General features: G+C 46.2%; 1 protein-coding gene across 2 annotated transcripts in view; it reads right to left on the bottom strand.

The window, feature by feature from the left end:
* Positions 1-22,304, bottom strand: part of LOC126539960 (proteasome adapter and scaffold protein ECM29) — a 467,228-nt gene that overhangs the window by 425,152 nt on the left and 19,772 nt on the right. For both annotated transcript variants that reach the window (XM_050186788.2, XM_050186787.2), the window contains exon 2: positions 10,285-10,415. In XM_050186788.2, the coding sequence (XP_050042745.1) occupies positions 10,285-10,415 (131 nt within the window). The remainder of the gene's footprint in view (positions 1-10,284; positions 10,416-22,304) is intronic.

A 22,304-nucleotide genomic window follows, 5' to 3' on the forward strand; every position in this document is an offset into this window, starting at 1 on the left:
CTTGGGGAGCTTGAGGATGGACGCGGGCTCGGTGTTCGATACCTCAGCGGCACTGTTGACCGAGGTTGGTGTTGCTGTGAAGTCTGCGGGCTTTGGCGCGTTGACAAATACTCCTGGATCTCGAAAGGGCGTTCACCGTTTCTTGGGCAAGGAGCGTTTATGGAAAACCCCCGAAGTCCCGCTCTGCGGTATTCGCACATCCTGTAGAGATGACCAGCTTCGCCGCAGTGGTAGCACAGCGGGATTCTATCAGGAGTGCGCCATATGTCAGCTTTCCGGAATCTCGTTTCCGGCGGAGACGGCAAGAACCGAGGTTCAGGTACATGCGCAGTTGCCGCGACGAAAGTACGTCCTGGAGATCCTCTGAGTACCTCGGCGTACGATACCGTCGGCCGTACCAGTGACGACGCTTGCGGCTGTGCTGGTGGGTGCTGTTCGCGGACGGCTTGTCTCACTTCTTCGCGAACCACTTCTGCTAACGAAGAGACCTCTGTGGGGCCGTTGTTCCGCTGTTGCCTCTGGAGCTCTTCTCGAACCACAGACCTTATGAGTTCTCGTAAGACCTCGACGCTGTTCCCGAACATTGCCGGCATCGCATCCACAGAGGCGACGTTCATATCGCGGTTGTAGAGTCTCGCACGCTGTTGAAGAGTCCTTTTCATTGTTGTCGCCTCGGAGCGGAATTCGGCGACGGTGCGTGGAGGGCTGCGAACCAAACCAGCAAAAAGCTCCTGCTTCACGCCGCGCATCAGGTGCCGAAGCTTCTTGTCCTCGCTCATGCTCGGGTCGGCCCGGCGGAATAAGCGGGACATATCTTCGAGATACATTGCCACGCTTTCGTTGTTTCGCTGGCTTCTTGCTTGCAAAGCGGCTTCAGCTCTTTCCCGGCGGTCTGTGCTTGGATACGTGGCCAACAGCTCCTGTCGGAAGTCATCCCACGACCGGAGGGCCGCTTCGTGGTTTTCAAACCACGTTCCCGCACAGTCTTGCAACGCGAAGTAAACGTTGCGGAGCTTCCGGTTTTCGTCCCATCCGTTGTAGTCAGCGACGCGCTCGAAGCCTTCCAACCAGTCCTCGGCATCTTCGAAGGTGTCGCCGTGAAAAGGCTCGGGCGTTCGCGGCTGATCAACCACGATGCGGGTTGAGGCTGTCTGGGATGTCATTTCTGTATTGTCTGCTGCTGCTATTATAGTCTGCTCCGGCAAAAGAGGAAACTCGGGCGGCTCACCACGTAGGCGACGGCTCGTGCGCTGGTGGACGGGCGTAAGCTCATTGGGTCTCAGATGGCGTGGTTCCGGGCTGCTTTCTCCAACTCGAATTGGGCTGGAAATCATTACCCAGCACCTCCACCAGAATTGTAACGGACAGTTAAGGAAATCCAGATACAACTATTTATTGTGGGCGAACTTGTGCCCTGGGGTAAATAAAAAAAGCACTGCCGCGTTCTAAACGGGAGATCAGGAAGGCCTTCTTCTTCTCTCTCGAGCGTCGCTTCACCTCGTCTTCTTCTTGTAGACGCCGACAACGGCCACCTGCGATGCGAGTGCGTGCGGCGAAAACACGTGCCATTATTTCGTCCTCTTTTCCTTCAATACTCCGTTGTCGTCTTGAGGGGGCGCACGAACCTGCGCGCGTTGTTTAAATGTTTCTGTCTTGTATCAATATCATAATTTTCCCCAGATATAAACAGATGCCTTGTTTAGCTCACCGAGGACAACGGAGAAAGGAACTCTGAATCTCGTACGATGCACCAAAACATTTCAGAATACAGGGATTTAGTAATTAACTGCAACACTTGCATTTAAAGCAGGAAAGTGAGTTCTACAACATACTGTGTTTAAAATTCTCACTATATTCATGAAATTTCAACCGTCTCTTGTGCTGTTGTTTAGGAGTCTGGAAAATATTTCGATTAGCGGCAGTATGACACTGCGGAACGCTTCTATTAGTAATTTTCTACAAAGGCTGCAATGAACCTACACGGAATAAACCTATATCGCTCGTCACTCAAATTCGCTTCGTACTTCGAATTAATATAAACACCGTGCCTCACATATCTTACCGAGCATGCAGCGGGGAAAATAATTAAATGATGTCTATTACACATAAAAATTAGGAGAAAGCGACTATTCAGTAACTGTTCTCACAGCACAGGCACTCCATTTTATTGCGAAAGCAATACTGCTCGAGGTTTCCACTCTTGGCCGTCGTCCCGGAGAATCCACCATTGACCTTTAGCATGACCTATGTGCGACGTCATACCAGCTGTGGAAAAGCGGGGCCCCAACTCGGCTCGTCGCGATCGTCCCAGCGAGTCCTCCATGCTGCAGCTGCGCGCCGCTGCCGCGAGGGGCGCTCGCTGTACGTGACGTCATGCCAGCTGTGGAAAAGTGGCCCCCCAACTTGGCTCGTCGCGATCGTCCCAGCGAATCCTCCACGCGCCGCTGCCGTGGGGGAGGCGCTCGCTCTACATGACGTCATGCCAGCTGTGGAAAAGCGGCCCCCCAACTTGGCTCGTCGCAGTCATCCCAGCGAATCCTCCACGGTATGTCGGATGATGTGTATAAGGTGAAGCTGCAACGATGTGCTGCAGCTAAGAAGCAGCGGCGTGCGGAAGAAACGGATGAAGAGCGGGAACAACGTTTAGCTAAACGGCGTGCATATTATGCAGCCAGGCAAATGTGTTCAACATCTCTTGATCTGGGTGCATCTACAAGTATCATGCATGCTCTCAATGCTGACGCGACTTTGGCGACACCTGATCGTTCGACAGCAAGCCAGCTTTATGGATGCTTTAAATGGCGACGAGACTGCATCTACACGTTCGATGAGCAGTATGGAACTCTACAACCTGAACAGAAGATTGCTTTCGCAATCCACTAGGCTTAGCCAAGCTAAGCCTCTGCCAACTTTTTTCAAAATACGAAATATCTGTTGTTTTTGCTCCTGCTGGCAAACAAGTAATAGTGTAGCTCTTATTTAGAAACATCCTGAAAATGAAATCGCCAAAGTCAGAAGTGGCACATGCCTTTAGAAAAAAATTGAGAAAAAATGTGAGTTCTATTGGTATTGAAATGGCTCGCACATTCAAACAAGGTCATTTTCACTAGTATATCTTCGATAAGTCGTGATTACACAATGAAATTCCACAGTTGTAATACCTGTAAGATACCATACCTGTAAGAGGTTTGATTAGATTTTTTGCTAGCGATAAGAGACTGGGACTGCAACACTATGTAGTCCATGTGTGCACAGAGATTAAAGGGACACTAAAGGCAAATACTAAGTCGACATGGACTGTTTAAATACCATTCCAGAAACCTCGCAACACTTGTTTCGTGCCAAGAAAAGACTAAGCTTACGAGAAAATTGTATATGAAGGGTCCAAATAGTTTTTTCAAAATTCAAATCTCCCACTACCCAACCGGGGAGTGGTGACCTTGCACATGCCATCACCATCCTTTGCTGCCGTCGGTGAGTAAAATGGCGTCCGACAGACGGCAGCACCGAGCCAAGACAGAGCCGTGGATTCGCCGCTAACAAGAGGGATCGTGAAAAGACAGCCTTCATCACGCCGGATGGCCTGGCCTCTATAAGTTCAAGGTCATGCCATTCGGACTGTGCTCAGTGCCTGCAACGTTCGAGAGGGTGATGGACACAATGTTAGCAGGGCTGAAGTGGCAGACCTGTCTCGTCTACTTAGATGATGTCATCGTCTTCGCCGGGAATTTCGATGATCACCTTTAGGTGGCTTGGAACAGTACTAGAGGCCATCAAGTCATCAGGGCTCACTCTGAAGTTGGAAAAGTAGCGCTTCACTTACGATGAGCTTCTGTTCCTGGACCACGTCCTTAGCAAACCTGGAGTCCACTCTGATCCACAGAAGACATCTGCCATTGCTAACTTTCCACAGCCCACTGCCAAGAAGGGAGCGTGCAGATTCCTTGGCCTGTGTACCTATTACAGGGACTTCGTCAATGACTTTTCTCGCATTGCCAAGCCTTTCTTTGTCATGAAATCAGACGTTGATTTCAAGCGACAAGCGCCGCAAGCTGAAGCCTTCCAAGAGCTTAAACAACGCCTGCAGTCACCATCAGTACTCGCCCACTTAGACTAAAACACCAACACTGTGATCCACATCGACAGAAGTAGCCTAGGCCTCAGCACCATCCTAGTCCAAAGAAAATGTGGATTTCAAAAGGTCATTGCTTATGATAGCTGGTCGCTATCAAAAGCAGAAGCCACTTATTAGACGACGGAAAAAAAATGCCTTGCCATCATTTGGGCTACTGAAATTCCACCTTCACCTATACAGCAGGCCCATCGAAGTCGTATGCCTTGTGTTGGTTGGCAAATTTAAAGACCCTTCAGGATGCCTCGCATGATGGAGTCTCAGACCACAGGAATTTGACATCACCGTCATTTACAAGTTGGGACAGAAACATTCTGATGCAGACTGCCTTAAACGCGGCCCAACGACATGCTGCCGCACGTCACCGATGCAGAAGATCTATATGTCTCAGACAATCTCCAACGCGCCGAAGAAGTCCGACAGCTCTGCCGCCTGCACATCCAGAAACAGCAGAGGATCAACATCCGGCACTACAACCTTCGATGATACTACGTGGAATGCCGGCATGGCGACTGTGTATGGGTTTGAAGCCCAATACGCCAACAAGGACTTGGAAACTTCTGCGGTGCTATTTCGGACCGTACATCGTCTGACACATTGGCACACTGGACTACGAGGTCGTGCCAGACGGCATTTTGCAATCACAGCGGCGGCATGCACGACCAGAAGTCATCCATGTGGTGCGTCTTAAACCTTTCTATGCCCGCTGACGAACTTTGGAACTTTGTTGCTTTGCTACAATTTCTTTACTAAGTGTGCTTTTGTTTTCTGCTCTCCTGTTATGTTTGTAGCACCAGGACGATGCTTTTTAAGAGGGGAGCATTGACACGTGTACTTATCTTTTTCGGGTGACTGCTTTTTCACCGGTTGACAAAAGTTAAATGTTTTCCCTCAGCACAGAATGCGCATGCATGTATCGGAAGTTTCTCTAATGTTATCGAGGGTTCTATTCGTTGTCTGCTGTCACCGAACCTTGTGTAATCTGATTGTATGTGCAATGCGAATTGTGTGATACTTCCTGGAAGAAACATGGGCATCAGCGATTACTCTGGAACCTTTGATGACTCAGGTATAAAAACTGACGTGCTTGACCCACTGATGAGATTTTTCGACGATCACTGACTGTGTTTGCTGCTATCGTTGTGCTTCGAGTGTGACTTGCTTTTGTGGGCACAGGGTCACCCAATAAAAAGTTAGTTTTGTCCTTCACAGCTTCGCTACTGTCTTCTTCACCGTCACTACTACATGACAATATGAGTGCGATGTCACGATGGGTGTTCAAAGGAGGAAACGGTAAATTGTTTTAATTTGCTATATGCTTGCATTGCGGTTGTAAATTTGTGAGATGAATGAAGCAGCTCTATTCTGAATTGGTTAAATAAATGGAATGAGGGGACCATACCGAAGAAGCAAATTACAGCTGAGAGAAAACAAATCTTAGGTCTCTTTAGGTCTCTCTTTAGATCTTAGGTCTCTTAGGAAAACAATCTTAGGCCATTTTGAATTTTTACGTGGTCATCAGTACCAGTAATCGTCCAGTAAATTGCACAATTGTCAGTAAAATGCGGCAACAGTCTTCAACAGACTCAACAGACTTGGCACTACACAGGCATCAACAGACTTGGCACTACGGCTGCTGCAGTCTTCCAAGGTCTGCTCATTTCTCCTTTCCCATGCAGACATAGAGAACATTTGCATTACCGGTTCTCTTCCTCCAACATTTTCTTTTCTCTGCATGTTTCTATAGCTTGGTTATGCAAACTAGAAATAGAAGCATTATGTGCTGCCCACATTGAACACAAAAGGTGCTGCACAGCCATAAACAGTTTCAGTTTATTATTCTTGAAATACAATGAATTGGAAAGAGACAATATACAGACGAGGGTCCCAAAGTCAAAGACTGCAACGGGACCCTCGATTAATAATAACAATGTAGAGATAAACACAATCGCAAAAATACAACACAGAAAAATAAAATTAACGAAAACAAATTGTCTGTATACAAGCCTATAGTGAATAAAAAAAACTGTCAATACATACAAACAGCACATGTAGTGTAATGAATGATGTAAACTTAGTTACACATATAAAGCAGCTTAAGGGCATGACTAAATGTATCAAAGGATGAAGATTTAATGCTGACGGGTAAACCATTCCACAGTTTTATAGCAGCGAATGATGATGTCACTTTTCCATAGTTAGAATGAACCACAGGTAGTAGAAAATTGGAGTTGCATGCAAACATGGTATTATTGTTATTGATGAGGTGCCTGGAATCAATGAATTGGTATGAGAGCTGTTTAGTAAGCAATTTATAAAACATAATTATTAGATGATAGTTGAACAAGTTCGTTACAACAAGGATGTTATTTTCACGGAGTAGTAGAGTAGCACTCGTGAAAAACCCACTGTTAGTGATAATGCATATTGCTAGGTTTTGTAAGTGCTGAATAGATGAGATATGACAGTTATATGTGTTTCCCCAGGAAACAAGGCCATAATTAATGTGACTGTGAATGAAGGCAAAGTATAATGCTAATAATGCGTCTTTAGAGAAATATTTTCTTGATTTGATTAATGCTCTAATACCGAAGGTAAACTTTTGCTAAATGAAGGCAATGTGTTGCGAAAACTTTAGGTTAGAATCTAATTTGATGCCCAAAAACGATACACAGTCGGAAACGGGAATGTGATGACCATCTAGAGTTATCTCAGGCAAGCCAGGTAGTATTCTTTGGCTAGAACGGAAAATCATGAATTGAGTTTTTGAAGGACTGATAATTATAACCTGCATAATCATAATCAGCATGGCTTTAGGAAGGGCCTCTCGTGCCAGACACAGTTATTTGAATTTACAACAGACCTACACACTAACTTAAATTATAACTTACAAATTGATTGCTTGGTTCTTGATTTTTCGAAGGCATTCGACCGTGTTGCACATTGTCGCCTAATATCAAAACTCTCCGCACTTAAATTGGACTGTCTTACCTTGTCATGGCTCTGAAATTTTCTGTCTAATCGTCAGCAGTTTACTATTGCAAATAACTACTCTTCCACAGTAACAGACGTTTCTTCTGGTGTACCACAGGGGAGCGTCCTCGGTCCCTTGCTTTTTCTAATTTTTATTAACGACCTACCTTAAAATTTGTCCTCCACCATCAGAATATTCGCTGACGACTGCCTAATTTATCACCCAATTAAAAATTCAGATGATCATCTCGTTCTTTGGCAAGACCTTCAACAAATTATTAGCTGGTGCAATAAGTGGCTTATGACTTTAAATACCACAATATGCAAAGTAATGTCATTTACCCAGAAGTTGACAACCTCACCGCATCCCTACCATATTAACAATTACACTGTTACAACAGCTACACAATATAAGTATCTAGGAGTTCTATTCACATCGAATCTTTCTTGGACAGAGCATATCACATCCATTTCAGCTAATGCCTCCCATTCGTTGGGAAACTTGCGACGCAACTTAAGAAATGTTCCTTCAAATGTTGACAAGCTAGCTTAACTAACTCTTGTTCGTCCCAAGCTCGAGTATGCATCTCCCATTTGGTTCCCTCACCAGAAATACCTCATTGAAACGCTAGAACGGATCCAGAACAGAGCAAGCCGCTTCATCATAAACGATTACAGCTACCAGTCTAGTGTAACACAAATAAAAGTTAAGCTTTCATTACAATCCCTGAACACTCGCCGAGACATTGCCCTTTTATCCCTGTTCCACAAGTTTCTTCACTCCCCTCAAACACCCGCATTCTTAAAACGACCCTACTCCATGTCACATAGGCTTCATCATTTCAGCTATGCCCGCCTTTACGGTTCTACAAAAGCATTCCATTACTCCACTCTTCCTCGTGCTATCAGAATATGAAATTCGCTCCCAGACAGCATTGCATGCCAGTCCAACTACGATTCATTCCGTGATGCCTTGACTGAATGCATGACTAAAGAAATGTGAAGTTTTACGTTTGTCGCACAATGCTTTCTTGTACTTGCACTATCTTTTACAGCTTACTGTCACATTATTACCGTTATGTCGCTATGTTTACCGTTCCATTGTAATGTCATGTCAGTAACTTTTCTGTCATTTTCTTTTATCATTAATACTGTTTAACACTCTGATATTGTTAATTACACGAGTTCACTGAAAACAATCTGTGTGATTTATTTCTTGTTATTACATTATGTTTTCTTCTTTTCCCTAGTGAATCGTGAACTAAATAATTCTTTTTCATCTTTGTTGCACTTGTGGCTGTAGTTTGTAGACAGATAAGGTTTACAGATTTCTTGCATTCTATGTATTTTCTATGTACTGCCCCCATTACTCAATGCCTCACTTTGACGCCTGTAAGGTATTTTCAAATAAATAAATAAATAAATAGATGATTGGACGAACACCATGCAACAATATGGTCAAGCTCATTGTTTAGTTTAAGGATTAAGGTTGTTAAAGAATTGTCACGCAACGAGATAGTAGTATCGCTGCACATAGTACATAATGTGCCGAATGAAGACACGTGGGTAAATCACTATAATAAATAGAGAATAGTAAGGGACCTAGTATGGAACTGAGTGGTACAGCTTGGTTAATAACTTTAGTATCAGAATAAGCACCTAAAAAAAAAAAGCTGTTTGTTCTCTAGCATGTAGGTAACATTTTAGGAGTTTTATTACTGGACCAGTAATTACCAGGGATTCTAGCTTAGTAAAAAGCATGTTAGGATTAATTGTATTAAAAGCTTTAGTGAAGTCCAAGAATACCGAACCAACAAAGTTTCCTGTATCAATCGAGTGACGAATGTAGTCGGTTAGGGATATTAAAGCTAAGTTAGTTGAACTGCCAGCGCGAAATCCAAATTGAGAAGATTGCAACAAATGAAATTTTTTAAGTAATTATTTAGGCGCTTACAAAATAACTTTACAACAACTTTACTAATCAACGATAGAATATAAATTTTTTTGTACATCGAATACTCATGTAAGCCGAACGTGCTTAGGAGCAAGAGCCCCTGTCAGGCTATATGGCCTTTAGCTCTCGTTTCCTCTTTCTATAATGAAGAAAGAAACTTCAAACTTCAAAAACGGCCAAAAATAAATAGGACGATAGTTACACACTTCCGTTTTATCACCTTTCTTATATGTACAGGAAAGACCTTTTAAGCGAAGTGGGGAAAATACCACATTTAAAAATATTAATTATGATGCAAAGTGTATCAGAAATAAGTGGTGCAACAAGTTTTGGATGAAACACAGAAATATTATCTAAGCCAAGGCTAGTATTCTTTAGAGTTAATACCATGGAACATACCTCATCTGTAGTTACGGGAAAGAGAAAAAAATAATGATTGCAGCGATAAATGGGATAAGTAGTGGTGATATGACGACTGCTGTATATATTATAGAAGCAGTCACTGAAACTATTTGCTATGCTAGAAGGATCAGTATGAACTTTATTGTTGTAGTTTATTTTATCAGCAGTACCCGCCGTGGTTGCTCAGTGGCTATGGTGTTGGGCTGCTGAGCACGAGGTCGCAGGATCGAATCCTGGCCACGGCGGCCGCATTTCGATGGGGCGAAATGCAAAAACACCCGTGTGCTTAGATTTAGGTTCACGTTAAAGAACCCCAGGTGGTCGAAATTTTCTGAGTCCTCCACTATGGCGTGCCTCATAATCAGAAAGTGGTTTTGGCAGGTAAAACCCCATAATTTAATTATTTTATCAGCAGTATTACTGGACTTAGGCAAGTTCATGAACGCATTAAGAAGTCGCCATTGAATATAGCAGAACCACCGTATCGATACAGTGGCCTATTAAAACAAGGAAGGCAAGTGCTGCCCCACAAGACAGAAGTTCACTGCAAGGCTTGAAGTAATGAACACTGGTCAAACAAAGCATGTCTCTGGAACCAACATTTTGACAATTTTCATCAGGAACAAAGGCACATACACTTGTGAAAATGTAGGCTTTAGCAACACACCTTGTTCAACCACTGTTGATCTCAGTGTTAGGCAGTGCGATGAGATCATAAAATTCGAGGGTGTGGGATTGAAGCAGAGGCCTGCTGTGGACAAATATTGCCGATGATCATGACAGTGTAAGCAATAAAATGGGGTGAGAAAGAGGCCCCACCGACCTTCTTGCGAACGCTCTCATGGGGGCTGCCCAGCTTGCCCAAGACAGGAAGCAGGAACTTGGACAGCACAGACTCAAACTGCTCATCAGTCTCGGCTGTCACGAAGCGGAGGAAAACACGCTCCACCAGCACTGCAATGCACAAGCACACAGACTCTAATCATGCAGGATACGTAGATATGCAGGATGTGTTTTGATTCTAACCACTTAAAAAGCACAGTTTTAGTGCTCCTTGCTGGCAGTGTAATCGCTATAGTAGTTTCACAAGATTGCATTCTTTGGTCCGCCTCGTCCAAAAAGCACTGAGCCTATCTTTTTGCCTGCTTCACCTGGCAAGTAAATAATCATTGTTGTATATATACCTAGGCCATAATTTTATACCAATGCCTCTTTCGATGTCAATGCCTTTCGGCACTTTTCACATTCGTCAGTGGCTGTGATCACTCACGGACACAAAAGGCACCGAAAGGCATTAGCACCGTGAAAAGGCATCACTACAAAATTGTGGCCCTAATAATCGGAGATGCAAGTTGCAACAGAGAAGCGGCCTTGAAACAATACCAGTCGGCAACAATGCAAGGCCAGAAAAACCAGGCAAACAAGGTTTCTGTTGACTGATGTTGACCAAGAGAAACAATCTCAGTAAAATTTGGCTCATAACAATGGAGCAGTGAGTGCAAGATCCCTTAAGGTTGTTATGGTAAAGACGCTAGTGACTGTACACGAAAGTCGGCAGTACCGTGACAATGTGAAGCATTTTATGCAATGGGCACGTGTGGAGCAGAAAGCATTGCTATAAACATTTAAACAGCCAGGCTAGAACAAAACAAAAATGAATATGGGAACTGGAACACCTTTATATGTTCACCCTACATTGCATTACAAGGTTGTCTAGAACTTTCGAGATCAAATTATTCAAAGAGCAGCGTAAATTACAAAGCACTAACATTCGATGTAGAGAAAAAGGTTACAGTAACAGATCAAAACCACATCTTTTCTAATTTTGCGTGAATTCATTATTGCTCCAATCTTAGTGACTAACCGATACTGTTCATGTTCAGTATCACTGTAAACCCTAGAACACCTACGTGTTAGCAAAAAATTATGTTACCTAACATTTGAAAAAAGCTGCACTTTACACACTAAACCTTTGTGCCAAATGGAACACTGGTAAATGTCTCCAGGGTGTCCTGTTCTGCAAAATCCAAAGCCCCAACTTGCAACATTCTAATGCATACAACGGCACCACTGTGCCGGATCTAGGTAACTGTCGGGAACCCTATGCAGGCACCAGTTTTTTACACTGACTCTATCCAAAGCACAGTTAGTGTTGGGTACAAGTGTTGATGTAGCTATGCTAAATGCTCCACCTCGTATTTTTGGCATACTAAAGGGACACTAAAGAGAAAAATCAGTTTGGCTATCTTAGTAAATTACGCTTCTACAATACTAAAACCTACCATGAAAGTAGCCTGCAACGAGGCGGGAATCAAAAACCGATGGCAACAACCCCCCTTAATTTCACACAACATCTCGCCTTGACAACATCTGCTTCGGCCTGATTATCGGCAGCAGGTGGACTAGAGTGCCAATTTGGGCTAGTTCGTTAAACATCATGAACAGGCAAGAGTTACAGAAGACTACAACATGTGAGTTGTTCGTTCAATATGTTGATGGACTACATAGTATTGTCACGTGGTAGTGACGGTGAAGAAAGCAAAACGGTGAATGGCGAAACTAGCATATTATTGGGCGAACTTGTGCCCACAAAAGCAAGTTACACTCAAAGACAGCAATAGCGGCAAACGTGATCGGCGAACGGCGAAAATCTGATCAGTGGGTCAAGTGCGTCGGCTTTTATACATCAGTTGTCGAAGGTTCCAGAGTAATCGCTGGGACCAGCATGTCTTCCGCAAAGTTCTACACTATTCGCATCATGCATACATGCAATCAGATTTCACAAGCTTCGGTGACAGACAGCGGATGGAACCATCGATAACATTCCAAAAACTTCCGATACATGCAGGCGTGTCCTGCGCTGCACAATAACATTTGTTAGGCGATGAAGCGTGGTCGCCCGATAAAGCTAAACAAGTACACGTGTCAGTACTGTGAAGAAGTCAAAGAGAGTTCCGAGAATTTCTATTGTCATGACGGCCCAAATACATGAAAATACTTTAAAATCCGTGACATCATGCTGACGCACCAATGCTGAGGTTTCCGTATGAAATTTAAAACATGAAAGTTCAGCCTTCATTTTCGCTTATAGTAATCGACTTCTTCCTGTGCAATTAAGAAAAAATAGAATTTTGAAATACCTTATTGGCTTAAACTGATTGAGTCTTTCTCTTTAGTGTTCCTTTGACTCATGCAAGCCTGCAATGCTTTGCTTTAACTCTAATGATCACCCTGGAGCACAATCAAGCATTGTGAGCATTTTCAGAATGGCCCGCAGTAAGACAAAGCCACTTCTAGTAGATACAACCCTCATTCAGCACATGACACAATCTAGCAAGTTGGCATTCATCATGCATGCTTTTCTATTCTTTAGTCCTCGACTTGTTGCACTGCTATACCGTTATATTATGGTGAAATAAGGAAGTTGCCAGACCAGTATTCGAAGCTGTCCAGCCCTGACTTTAACCACATTGTTATTAAGGAGGCCCTGAAATCATCTTCAGTTTTGTAGAAGTGCACTCAGTCAGTAGGGTGGGTGTTTGTGGTCATAAATAGCTAAATTTAAAGGGACACCAAAGAAAAAAATTCATGCAGAAACTCATTTGGGGGCTGTCTAAGTATACATAAGCATTGTGCCACTTGCTTGTCTCCATGCAGCCCGGTGTCATTATCAATGTCATGAAACTTGATACAGCCAGTACCAATGACAGCGCTGCGGCGACACGAACTGCTACGGACAGTGGCTCAAGGTAAATTGATGATGCAAACAAAGTACTGCAGGTGGTGGCTACACGTGCGCTGCTGACGTTCTGATCATTACAAGCCATTATCACACTTTAGCCTCTTATCCGTCCACATCAAACCATCATGAACATGATCAACCGTACTCCGGAGGCAGCTGCATATGGCGCGGCCATGTGGGCCATATATTGAAAGCGATCTACAATGGAGACAGTGAGCACCGACTGCTAATAGCTTCATGCGCCGTGTTCTCGCTACTTAGTTCATGCTAAAGCGAGATGTGCGGGCCCCTATCTTGTAAGTGATCTGCAATGGGGACAGAGTGCAGCTAGTGCTGATAGCTTTGTCAGCACTGTGTTCTATCCGATTAGCTCGCGTTGAAGCAAGAAGCAGCAGGAAGGCGAATTCACTTGTTGCTGGCCCTAACTTGAAAGTGATTGTTCTACATGATGGACGGATGGAGGGCTGGACAGTTTTCCTTGTTGGCTAAGCACATAAATGCTTATGCATTTAAAAACTGAACTTTCACATTCATTTTTTCGACGTCTTATCGTGAAATTAAAGAAATTAAGGTGTTCAAAGAATGATTTATCAGTCTGAATACGTTTACGGTTTCTCCTCCTAGGCCCTTTATATGCTCTGTGTAACTCAAGCAATTTATTATCAGGTTTTTAACCTTTTCAGCATCACTGACGTACCAGTAGGTTGTCCACTCTTTCCAGCTCGATGTGCGCAGTAACATGAAGTTGGAGGGCTCCAAGGTAGTTCTGCTATCTCTATTTTACAGAAGCATAATTTCTCATCTCTCTTGGTTTGCTGTCTCGGTCTTTTTTAGAGCACTGCGCAACGCACTGTCGACTTATGAGTAGTTATGCTGTGCAGAGAGCACATCCAGAGATGGGAGGGGTTTGCATACCTGGAATTTCTGCACTGATACCACAGCAATTTTCCTTTTCAATGTTCGCACCGTAACGCCAGGCCCCCACTCATGCATGTTTCTGCCATTTTTCGTTATTTTATTGCAAGGTTTTCTTGATTTTGTTTTTTTTTTTTTGCTCTGAAACAGCAACATTCTTGTGGAAACATGCATGTCAGAACAGTACTAGGTAGGAGGTACAAAACGAAGACAGGAATGTGAGGACCATAGCAAGAGTGCATTTGCCACTGTCCGGCATCATTTTTCCATTCTGCATAACGGAAAATAAACTGTTGTGTTCATTTTACAATACCTGAGGAAAAAAGTGGCGCTGGGCATGTACAACTTTAAAAAGAAAGCTCGACACTGAAAGGGTTAAAGACCTGCATTGCCTTCAGTAACAGCGGCACTGCTGTTCAAGTTTTCAGCCACCTCTGCACATTCCATGTAAAATGAGCAAGTGCTGTCAGTAAGATGAGCGACCTAATTAACTTCAGATGTGATACAGTCGACTACTGTTGATTCAACTGTGACGAGACGAACAAATTTGATCTAATTTAATTAACTGGTGGATCAAATAAAACATATTGCAGAAAAAATACCAAAATACATAGCTGTTTCATTTGGTAGTACTTTCCCTGTTCGAACACGCCCTCAAATTTAAATTGCGCCTGCTTTCTTTGTGTCCAAATAAAACACTAACATAAAAATGATGTTAAATCTTTTAACCAAAATATAGACCTAATGCACACCCAATTTTTTAGCAAGAAAAATGTGAAAGGGTCTAATAAGTGCTGCACAATGGTGGCCAGTCTCCTAAAGTCAGCTTCGTTGCACCGTTTTTACAAGTCAGCTTCGTCACAATACACTAAACAATTTAATTGTGGGGTTTTACATGCCAAAACCACTTTCTGATTATGAGGCACACCATAGTGGAGGACTCCGGAAATTTTGAGCACCTGGGGTTCTTTAGCGTGCACCTAAATCTAAGTAAACAGGTGTTTTCACATTTCGCCCCCATCGAGATGTGGCCGCCATGGCCGGGAATTCATCCCGCGACCTCGTGCTCAGCAGCCCAACACCATAGTTACTGAGTTACCATAGTGTTCGATGCGTTTACTGTCTTTCAAGCTCCGCCGAGACAGACGCTGCCACTAAAGAGGTCACTACTGAGGTCACCTTAGGGTTCCGGCGCACGTGTGCCGAGAGATAAAGTTCGCATTATCTGGCGAAGGTAAATTTTAGGATGGAAATAACGAAAGCTTGGGCCCACTGAAATGCATGAATGCTGGCCAGGATTAAATTATCTAAAATATCACATTAACCAGAGGCAAATTAACGAAAGTCTACTGTATTATTTGGAATAATTCAGGCATATCGCTCCACTAAGCTTATTTTCAATATTGCATACACACAGTAATTTTTGCCAAAGTTCAGAGCAGAACATTTTCGTTGGCTGAATAAAACACACTATTATCAGGGTCAAATGCGACACTTCTAACACGCCAATTTGCCATGTGCCGGCAAAATAGTTGAGTCAAAAAATGAAGGCATTTGGATTGGAAGCTGTCAATTCATAACAGTTATCTGTGTTTCACCGAACTGTGAACAAACACTAACATCACCCCATTTTTTAAACACTGTAGTCTGCTTCACTCCCGTGCCAAAAATTAAAATGCTTACTTTCAACTCACTGGCATCATGCTGAGGAATATTGCAGTATGTGATGTTGAATTGCTGAAATGCTAAAATGCTAAGGTGGCTGCTCATCACTCCTGTGAAAAATCTCGCCTTCCGCGTAAATACGTTCCATACTTCAAGAGATTAGACCACAAGTCATTCGAGGACGCTTCGGACGCTCATGCGCAGTCTAATTTTCTGGCATTCAGCGAATGTCACTTAATTGGCCCTGCAGCTGAATTGTGCACCGGGTCTAGGCCTAGTGCCTCCGGTGAGGCGCTGGCGGCGGGAGGGTCGCCGGCGCCGCTCGTCACAATGGCATTACCGGCCGCACAATTGACACCTGAGCCTGGATCTCAGCTCCTGGTTCCTCCTCCAAGTCCTTCGGCTACAGCCCACCTGCCGCCTTCCCAAAATGCGCATTAGACCGTGAGTGATCTGCCCTCAGGGCGGAGCCCGGCGATGGCTTCCCAGACACCGATTGGGAATGGGGCTCCAACTGTGCATGACGAACCAAGTACCCCTACTGACTTGTCTTCTGCGCTACCATCTGTGTTGTCAGCCCCCTGCGGTTCTCAGAAGCGTCCTTCGGAACAGTCTGCACCAGATTCGTCTTTGGCCAACAGCGGCTCCCAAGGCAAGCTTTCCTGTCTAACGACTGACCACCCAGTTGTGTCGACACCGGGTTCAGTTTGCTATAAAGCAGCCATTAAAGCTCTGGCCCCTGCAAGCCTCATGGAGATTCCAAACAGGATTATTCAGGCTAACCTAGACGCTTGTCTTGGCACCACAGGCCTCTGTGGCTTCACGGCCAGGAAGAAGTCAAATACTATCGCTGTGTGGCTCCCGACATTGGCTGCTGTCGAGCGTTGGCAAACGCTTCAGCGTCTCTCGATCACAAGCGAAGTCACCGTGCCAGTCCAGGTGTACCTGGTAGAGGGCTCGGACTTACAGCATTGTGTCATTTACAACGTTGACATTGGCGAGGGCCAGACTGCTCTCCAGCGTGAGCTCTACTGTCCTACTCACCGTGTCATTCAAGCACGTTACATGGGAAAGGGGCGCTCTTGCATCGTCACCTTGCAGGGCCCACCAACTCCCCCAGCCCGCCTGTACTACTACGGCTACATTCTACGACCTCGGCCATATAAACCCAGTGTCGTCTATTGTTACAACTGTTTCCGACCTCGCCACATCCGCCGATCCTGTCCGTTTACAGCGCCAGATGAAGCTGTACTAGCAGGCAAAGTGTCTTACCGATGTGGACTGTGCAAGACGGATGACCACAAGATCACTTCTCCAACTTGTCCCACAAAGCAAAGGGCCACTCAGAAGGTTCGTCGCGGGATTAATAAGCAATGGCTTCAGCATGCTGCCACACAACCAGTGCCGACATCTAACAGGTCTGAGGCGCTCCAGTGGGATGACGACGACTGGCCAGAGCTTTCCGACCTGCCTCCACCCCATTCCCAACAGACTTACAGTGACAAAATTCGCAAAGACCGCCGTCGCCCGCTGGTTACACAGAAGCAGAGCATGCCGGAACATCTGCGCGATGATATGGCAGCAGTTGACAATCAAATTGTCTGCCTTTTAGCGGAGGCTTGCAAGCGCCGACAGCACCGTGAACTACTTGCACATCGCCAATGTGCAGTGGAATCTCACACCACTACAACTATTGATTCCGCTGCATCATCGTCTCTGTCACGCCCTGCTGTATCGTTCGCAGAGTCTACCAGATCTTCTGCCCCGTTGCCGGATAACTCTACAACATCCCTTCTGTGGTTCATGGTCAGCCAGTTATCCAACCTGACATCTGTGATTTTACAACGCGTGGACTCGTAATCAAAATGGCAGGTACAGGTGTTTGTGGTGTGCTGCAGTGGAACTGCAGAGGTCTCTCCCCAAAAGTGGGGGAGCTTAAATCCCATCTACCTATGAACAAGCTGCAAGTGTGGGCCCTGTTACTACAGAAGACCAACGCCTTGCCTGCCATTCCGAGCTTCAGTGGATATGTGTCTCCTTCGATGAGTGACCATTGCATGCACACATCTGCCCCTCCAGGAAAGGCAGCAGTGTATGTTGACACGCACTATCCTCAGGTCTGCCTTTCTCTAGAAAACTGGTGTAACTCATATCAGGAGGTAGTGGCAGTAGCTGTGAAGTTACCCAAAGCAACTGATGTGGTAGTGTCATACTACGTAAGACCAGCCAGTGGCTCTTCAAGGATTAATCTGGGGTGGTTATTGAATGTCCGTCGACCATACCCAGCGTGTCCTATATATTAGTAGGTGGCGATTTCAAAGCCCCTCACCCAGATTGGGGGTACCCTACTTCTAGCCCCCGAGGTAGGTGTGTGCGGGACACGCCTTCGCGGATGCATTGCTTGTACTACTGAACCTTCCCGATTCAGCAACGCAGGCTGTGCTTCAAGCTCGACGTGCCACATACACACCAGATCTTACATGGTAGTCGGGTCCCGGCACTCCCACTTGGCACCTGGAGCCCGACTGCTGGGGTGGTGACCACCACCCTATCATCATCGGCCTTCATCCGTCGCAGGCCCGGCGATTGCACCGCAAGTGTACTGTGGTCAACTGGGACACCTTTCGCTCCGTTCTCCAAGATACCTCTGTGGACTCGCACCACTACTTGTTGACCGCATACAAAGTGCGCTCAATGAAGCTACAACCATCAGCTGGGTAGACGTCGATTGACCGGCACCGGATATCGGCCTGCTCAACTAGTGGGCTGCTCGCAGACAAGCTGAGCTGGCAGCATCCAGAGACCCCACTTCTGCACAAGCATGTACAAGACTGAATTTCCTTACTGCTAAAGCCCGAAGATATGAATGCGACCTCTCGCGGTGGCACTGGCATACGTGGTGTGAGCGGTTTTCATCCAAGACATCGAATGCTTCTCTCTGGCGAACGTTCCGTGCCATGGAACATGGTTGCCGCCGTTCAGACGCAGCAGCCACAGCCTGCTTCGCTGCTGGCTTGTTGCCGGATGATTTCGCCGGATGATTTCGCCAGAGAAGCAGCCCGGAAGTTTTTCCCTCAGTACAATGTGGTGCCTCAAACAGCCAATGGTGCTTCCTTGGCAGGCATTCTGGCACATATCAACAAGTTACCATCTACAGTAGACTCCGAGGGGACTGCAAGCTCTTTCATCATGCCCGAGTTGCTTGCAGCGATAGATGGTACCAGTTGCAAGGCAGCACCCGGTCCAAGCTCTATTACTTATGAGGCTTACAAGAACCTGAATTACACTGCGCTGCCTCAACTCCTCGACACCATTAACAAGATATGGCTAGATGGCGTCCCTCCAGACTGATTGTCCCGATTCCAAAACCAGGCAAGCCGCCGACGGACCTTGGCAACTTCCGGCCCATTTCCCTGACGTCAACGTTGTGCAAGCTTGCCAAGAAAATGCTAGCCACACGACTGTTGTGGTGGCTAGAGCACCACGGTTTCTACCACCCTATCCAAATTGGCTTCCGTTCATCCATAGGTACTGAAGATGGGCTGGCTATCTTGGCATTCTTAGTTTTATCGTCAACTCGCAGCCACAGTGTCCGTACTGTGCTCACTATGGACATCGAAAAGACGTATGATAGCATGTCATGCTGCCATCTTGGCTTCAATTGACATGCTGCGTTTTCCCCCTATAGTATGGAATTTTGTCAAATCTTTCCTCGAAGACCGACATATGGCAATTCACCTCAGTGGTGACGCCATCGGCTCATTTTTCCCTCTTCGCGGCGTACCCCAGCGATCGGTATTGTCACCCACATTATTCAATATTGCTTTCATCCCGCTTGCATGGCGCTTACACGATGTACCCGACATAAAGTTCTTGTACGCTGATGACATCACGGTATGGAGCACTCATCATGACCTGCAAACTCAAGCCGCTGCCCTTCAATCAGCTTTAGATATCACGTCAACTTACGCTTCTTCGGTCGGCCTTAAACTTTCCGTCAGCAAATCTGCTTGCATGTCAGTTGCCAATAGCTGGGGCCGGCGTAAACTCTCTGCAACACCCATTCGTCTTCATCTATCCGGAACCCCACTTCAACAATGTTCAACATTAAAAATTCTGGGTATGACGGTACATGAGTCGGGAACCGGAACTGCTTGGCCCTCCAGCGCTAGAAAGCAGGCAATTCAGACGTTTGGTCTGATTAGGCGCGTTGCTCCTAAAACGGGCGGCGCCTGCTCATATGTTGCGTGATAGTTGGTGAAGGCGGTAGTGTAACCACGCCTTGTTTATCACGCCCAATTCCAGCATTTGACGAGAGCACAATGGTATCGCCTTGAGGCTGTTAATCGTGAGGCAATGAGGGTCACCACTTGCCTTCCCCACATCACCCTAATCGTAGCTCTCCAAGAAAATGCAAAGCTGAACATACTCGATGACCTGGTGCAGCCGCGACGTGATGCTCGCAGGCTTCAGGCCAGCCTTTCACACGCAACGTGTGCTCTCAGGGCTTACGCTTTCTCATACTCTCTTCTACTGCCACAAACGCCAGTTCTTCCTCCCTGGAGTTTTGTACAGCTGAGCGATAACAAGCCAACTGATCTATGTCGACCGACATCAACTCACGCGTCGTCGTGAGTTAATCATAGCTCAAGATGTCGACCTGCCGCTTGGTTCCATCGTGCTTTATGTTCATGCAAGCATTCAGGACTGTGAAACAACCACTGCAATTTATTGCCCTTGCGCACCTGCCCTTAATAAGACGACCCGGTTTCAAATCCAAGAGCCCCCTTCCTCCTTTTGTCCTGAGCTCCTTGCTGTTCGCGAAGGATTGTGCTCTGTGGCCGGCTTTGCCATGGTCCCCACGGCCCACATCATCATCCGCACCGATGCCCTCCAGGCGGCGCGGCTTCTGCAACGTGTCAGTCACAGCCCTGAAATATGTCAACAGATCCATCTTCTGGCGGCACGCATCCTGCAGCCAATATCTATCGAGTGGATCTCATGCGACCTTCCAAGTTTCCAAAGCCGTGCGGATTGTGCGACCCATCTAGCGACTTCTCCAGCGTCACTGCCTCAGCTCTTTCACCTAGTTTATGCCACCCTCCTTTTAACAAGAAAGGAGCACCTCCGGCACCGCACACGTGCTCTCAGACCTCCGTGTGCGGTAAACCTCTCCCGTGGTTTTACCCGTGCAGAGGAGGTTGCGCTTCGGAGGATCCGGGTCGGGGTTGCCCTCACTCCTGCCGTGACTCGGAAGTGGCCGCACTTTTGCCCGTTATATCCTCGCCCTGGGTGTCCATTTTGCAAGTCGCAAAATGATGCTGAAGCCGAAATCCACCACCTGCTGTGGGTTTGCCCTGCACTGAAACCGACGAGACTCCGGTACCTCGCAGCAGCGGGACTTTCGCCGCATAATCCGAGCGATTACACTGCTTGGATGCAGGGACCACATTATTGATCCCTCTTGGACTTCATTAGATCAGCAAATCTTTTTTTTATTCATTTAATCATACTTATTCACCCCCATCCCATACCCCTATATGCCCGAAGGCATTTACCCTTGCATTAAAAAAACAAAAAATTATCTTCATCGGCACACCACCCAATGCTGAATACTCTCAAGTACTGGGAGGCGGCACAAAGAAGTAGCCGCCGTAGCCGCGATTTTTTTAATCCGGCCAGCCGTGGTGACACGGGATCTCAGGAGCTGCAGCTGCTGCAGCCACCAAAGTCGAGCGCATTAGCGTGTTCTATTCTCGCGCTACAGGCATGGGCCCATCTTCTACTTGACAGGCTCTGGACGCGATAGTCACACCGTTACAGGGCCCCCCCTCCTAGTGCGAAGCATGATTGAAAGATAGACAAAAGGCACGCATATAAAAAGCATAGCATCCGTTAAGAAGTCCAGTCCTGCATCAGGATGTCTGCTGTGGAAACTGAAAGAGCGCACAGGCACGCATTGTCTTGTGCATTGAGAACGTCAGGTTTATGCAATCTGAGAGAGATATACTAGGAAGCACCAGAAGCGTAGGTTGTGAGCAAAGCCCAGCCACAGTTATGCCGTATCATGAAATCGCGACCTGCCACAGGTTCTCGTAGATGCCCGGGCCTGTAGAAGTCGGAGCTCCAAAAGTAGACTGTCTGGCAGCTTGCAATTTGCGTGGAGTTAGCGAAAGTGTATGTCACTCATGTTGACGAAGAAGTGATTTTCCAGCTGAAGAAACGAGATGGCAGAGCTGCTCCAGCAAAACTTCGGTAGACCATGCATCTGCGGAAGGTGCGAGCACAGAACATCTTGAGCCTGCTGCTGCTTGCAACAAAATCTCTAATGTCGATAGCATCAGGGTTGCAATGACCACTGAAGGCATCGCCAGGGTTGTGCTTGTGGCATTGCCGTGCCTAAGAGAGCAAAATTTGCGCCTAGTGGAGCCAGTCGGAAAGCCTCTGAATCAGTCATAAGTGAAGTGCCCCCAAACGGAAAGCTTGCGGGAACGTCCAAGGAAGGAAAGCGGCGGGCCATA

The sequence above is a fragment of the Dermacentor andersoni genome, chromosome 2, assembly GCF_023375885.2.
Source record: "Dermacentor andersoni chromosome 2, qqDerAnde1_hic_scaffold, whole genome shotgun sequence".
Taxonomy (NCBI): domain Eukaryota; kingdom Metazoa; phylum Arthropoda; class Arachnida; order Ixodida; family Ixodidae; genus Dermacentor; species Dermacentor andersoni.